Source organism: Drosophila bipectinata, chromosome 3L (assembly GCF_030179905.1).
Source record: "Drosophila bipectinata strain 14024-0381.07 chromosome 3L, DbipHiC1v2, whole genome shotgun sequence".
Classification (NCBI taxonomy): domain Eukaryota; kingdom Metazoa; phylum Arthropoda; class Insecta; order Diptera; family Drosophilidae; genus Drosophila; species Drosophila bipectinata.
In genome coordinates, this window is record NC_091738.1 from 3,618,490 (window position 1) to 3,622,896 (window position 4,407).

Here is a 4,407-nt window from a genome sequence, read left to right on the forward strand (position 1 = left end):
GCAGTTGAGGGACTCTTGGCGATTATATTTCAGCACTTTTGCACTTTTGGTATTTTTGATATAAAAGTTTGTGAACCTTCTTGTGTGTGAAGGTTTTAAAAATTTTAAATACTAACAAGTCTAGGGATGTTATAGCATTTATAAGAAAAGGAATATACATTTTTAAAGACTACCAACTTGAAGTATTTCAACAATTTCATTCCAAAACTCAATATTTTTTTAGTTCAATTTTTGAATATATATTTTATTAGTTTATTATTTTCATAACACTTTATAGAGAGCATTACCAATTCGTTTAAGGAACTCAGCTCCAGTTTTCGCTCATTTTTTATGCTAGCTGGTCTTTACATTGCTCGTTCATCCATCCATCCGTCTGCAGTTTCTAGGAAATAATTCTCCTGGTTTTTTGTTCAGTTTTTCTCCAACGTTTTTACGTTTTTTCCGTAGCCACCAATGTCTCGTCTAGTTGCGTCTTCATAGTCTGGGCAGATGTCTGGGACTGTGGATGAAGGGGAGTCGGGGCTGTCAGGCAGAGTGTCACACCTGTCACTTTTGTGGCTGATCACAACAACCGCCGACGACCTCGCCCCATTCGGCTGATTCGGGGAGGAGGAGGGCCAGGAAGGTAAATGGGAAGGACGGGAGTCACTGCAACAAGGTGTGAACGTCAAATAATCACCTTTGCACACGGCATGCCGACCAGCCCGAAGACTAACATTTTTGGATTCTTCCCACTTTCCGATGTATTTGGTTTTCCCAAGAAAACTTTGCATTTTTTTTCCTCTTCTCTTCAATAAAATATGTAAAATTTCAATGGAAATGCGGAGCTCCTTTCGGTTGCGGTGCTTCCTTACCCATCATTACCTATTTCCATAATTATTTTATTAGCAGCAGAGGCTGGGCCAAAAGTCTTATGAATATTAAAACTGGAAGACTTTGTCCTCTGCATTGTTGCAACTGTTCTAGCCCCGGCCCGGCCGGGAAAAGTGCCGAAAGCAGTTTCACCCAACCCATCCACAGAGTCTAGACTCTAGACTCCAGACCCTCGACTCTAGACAATTTCGCAAACGAAAAACTTTTGTTCTGCTTTCACTTTGGAGGCCGAGATGAGCGCCTGCCTGCATTACTGTAGGCATTTCTTCAATTAGCGTTTTTATTATTTTTAATTAACAATTTTGTAACTTAATCCTTGCAACCGAACAGCATGTATCCCGTCCGATGGTGTTGGCTAGTGCTGGAATTCCTCTGCGGCACAGTCTCCTACTAGCATAATCGAATCAGCGCCGCTTGAGCAAAGTTTGTCTAAGGACAAAAAAGTTTTCCCCCATTTTTAACCCCCCCATGGAGCGATACCAGACATGTGCATAATTATGTGGCCAAAAGGGGGCAGGAGGGCAGCCGGACTGGGAATTGGGGGCTGCTCAGACAAAAGGGTGGACAACTAATTGAGCGATGTTTGTTGTTTTCAAAGAAATACTCCTCAACTTTCAGCAGACAACTGGCAGACAGCGCCATGGGCCAGGGCCAGGGAAATAGTCGGAAAATGGCTGGCAGAAATGTTGAGAATTAAGTTTGACAGACTGGAAAAATGGCAATTAAGTTGAAGATACGATTATCATACGGAAGGACAGTTAATAAAGGGTAGTGCCAGGGTGGGGCTCTCAGGAGTTCTTGTAAAATAATTGTAATGTCTTTTCCCGAAGAGGATTTCTAATTTCAAAAGAAACTTTTACCTCGGCTTTTAGCACATGGGATAAAGTTTGCTAATGCCATTAAATATCTTTCATTCTGTTACTGATTGTTGGAGTAAGTAACTCTATTTGTACATGTATCTTTCAGTATTATGGTGATGGTTACATTTCAAATAATAATGACTACTTCTTTTTCCTGTAAGAGTAAACCTCCACACTGCTCTCGTCATCTGAAACCCAGGGTAACATTTCAGTAGACTTGTGGAGAGACGCGCCACAATGGAGGCAGGAATTTTTGAGGTCCTCGGCACAGGTCTTACAGTAAGGCAGGCCACAGGTGGGGCAAGTGATAAACGTGTCATCTTCCAGGTCCCGACACACGAAGCAACCGTATTTGACGCAATAGAAATGCCGTAGCCATCCAAAATACTTGGGAAAACTCAGCCGGAGACGGAGAAAGAGGTTGACAGTCCGCTGGATCCGGAATGTGGACCAATTACGCTCCGCGACTTTCATTAAGTTGTACAGGGCTCTGATCCTCTGGCGGTGGATTCGATTGTACAAATACAGGATGCGCTGCTTTTCGCGCTTGAAGTAGAAGTAGCTGCAGATCAGGCGACGCATCCTTAGAAACGTGGTGGCATGGTAGATCAACACCACAATCACTACGTAGATAAAAAACAGTTTGTAGTAGAAGCTTCGGGGCAGGATATGAGGATTGGGAAGACACTCCTGGTTGGTCAAGGAGGTGGAGACGCGTTCGTGGATGTTGAAATTGTGCATTGTGGTCCGCAATAGGCGGGCCATCTGTCCAGCTCCACTGATCTGGTGGAGGAGGTTTCTTTTGGTTAAAGCCTTACTCACTCTAAAGATATACTCACATGAAACCGCACTTCATGCTCGCCTTCCTGGTGATACGTAATCAAGGATCTATTTCGAATGATGAGGAGCAGCTCCACCACAATCCTGTCTAACATTATAAACAGCCCGGCGGAGACCAGTTCCAGGAGTAGCTGCACCAGGCTGTAGACCACCGTGGTGGACTCCTGGTAAGTTCGACTACAGATTTTCTTCAAATCTATATACTTGGACTTTTCGTAGGTGCGAAGTGGCAGGATGGCAGACTCACTGCGTACCTTTCGTCGCCTTTCGTCCACGTGTCTGAAGTAGTCGGTGATGTAAAAATTATCAAAATCCACATCAGTGCGGTACTTAATAAAATAGTAAATGGAAGCGTAGACCACTCGAAGGATAAACAGGCACAGGAACTTCTGAAGGACACTCATAACCCCAGTGAATATACGTCGACGTCGTTCAAAGTCCTCGGCAAAAGCCTGCGAGGTACGCTGGGCGGACTGGATGTGAGACTTCGCCACCTCTTCGTTCTTCAGCTGGTAGGACACCTCTATCTGGGAGCTGTTGTCGAAGAGCTCCTGCTCGGCCCGCAACAACCCCACATATGTATCGCCAAAGTTGCGCGGCACCACATCAGAGGGATCGCATATCCTGTCCGGATCCCCGAAGAGATCCATTTCGCAGATGACGTCCACCCGGTAGGGCCAGCAAACGGCCTTGGAAATCAGGGAGGGGAAGTTGGTGGTGCACTTGCGGTAGCCCTGGCGAAAGACCTCCTGGCATGCCCGGTGGCCGCCTCGTAGCTGATGCTTACAGCGGTTCCTCATATTCCTCTTGAAACGATCCTGCACCTCGGCGGGTGTGGGAAGTTCCTTGCCCCCAGATTCCTCCCGCTCTGAGCTTTTACTTTCGTCGGTCTGTCTGGCCAGTCTTCGGAATAGATTTTTAGAATCCTCGTCTCCGAATTTGTCATCTTCAATGTCTGACTGCTCTACGGCATACTTGAGATCCGTGAGGACGCCCTGAAGCTCGCCGAAGGTCTTCCGCACTTCCTCCATGTCCTCGCTCATGTTCTGGAGGGTGTTCGTAAAGGGCTTGGCCATCAGATCAAAGCGGGTCTTTGAGAGGTTGTAGGTCAGCACGGTGGTGCACTCAAAGACTCTGGCAACTTCGCCAGCATTCTTCACCAAGTTATCGATTGGACCGGCAATGATAAAGGCAAATACCACAGCCCGGAGATATGTCCTGCCCGACCTGCCCACCAAAGCCACAAAAATAAGCAAGGTCACTGTTCGAAATCCGCAGTTCAGGGAAAACATTGTGGCGGTAAACAAGACGAAGATTGTGAAAGCCGACAGATCGACGAGTCCAACGCCGAAACTGAAATTCAGGGCCACCATTTTCCAGAGCAAGTACCCCAGAAAGAGTCCAATGAAGAAGCTAATCACCCGCCGGATGAGTAGGATCCGCATATTCTCCTCGCTTTCAGGGCCATAGATCAGGCAGTACAAGAACCGAAAGCGTCCAATCAGAGAGTTAAACATGCCGCCAAGGATATTCAGGATTATCCTTCAGAGAATGCACCTGTCTCGCAGCTGCAAAGTTTTAAGTTAAGTACTGATCCTGAACTGGTTATCTTAACAATCTTAAAAGGCTTTGCCAAGCTTACTAAGTTATAGTATTTAAAGGAAGTAAAATCCAGCACAAGTTTTGGCTTAAGACCAAACCTGTTTTGCGGATGCTGATTGAAATATTTTAGCAGACTTTAAAGTGATAATACCCGTATACAAAATCCTCGCAATTCACCAGGACCCCCCAGACAAAACTAGTCTAGACTTCTTTTCGCTGAGTCGGAAAATGC

At 45.9% G+C, this 4,407-nt stretch overlaps 1 protein-coding gene across 1 annotated transcript; it reads right to left on the reverse strand.

Annotated features, from left to right (window-relative positions):
* Nucleotides 1-1,806: 1,806 nt before the first annotated feature.
* Nucleotides 1,807-4,198, reverse strand: snky (ubiquitin protein ligase sneaky). The gene is made up of 2 exons (XM_017244815.3): nucleotides 2,573-4,198; nucleotides 1,807-2,516 (listed from the first exon to the last, which is right to left on the reverse strand). Exons 1-2 carry the CDS (start codon nucleotides 4,088-4,090, stop codon nucleotides 1,875-1,877), a joined length of 2,160 nt encoding a protein of 719 aa, XP_017100304.2. The 5' UTR covers nucleotides 4,091-4,198; the 3' UTR covers nucleotides 1,807-1,874.
* Between the last annotated feature and the right edge of the window lie 209 nt (nucleotides 4,199-4,407).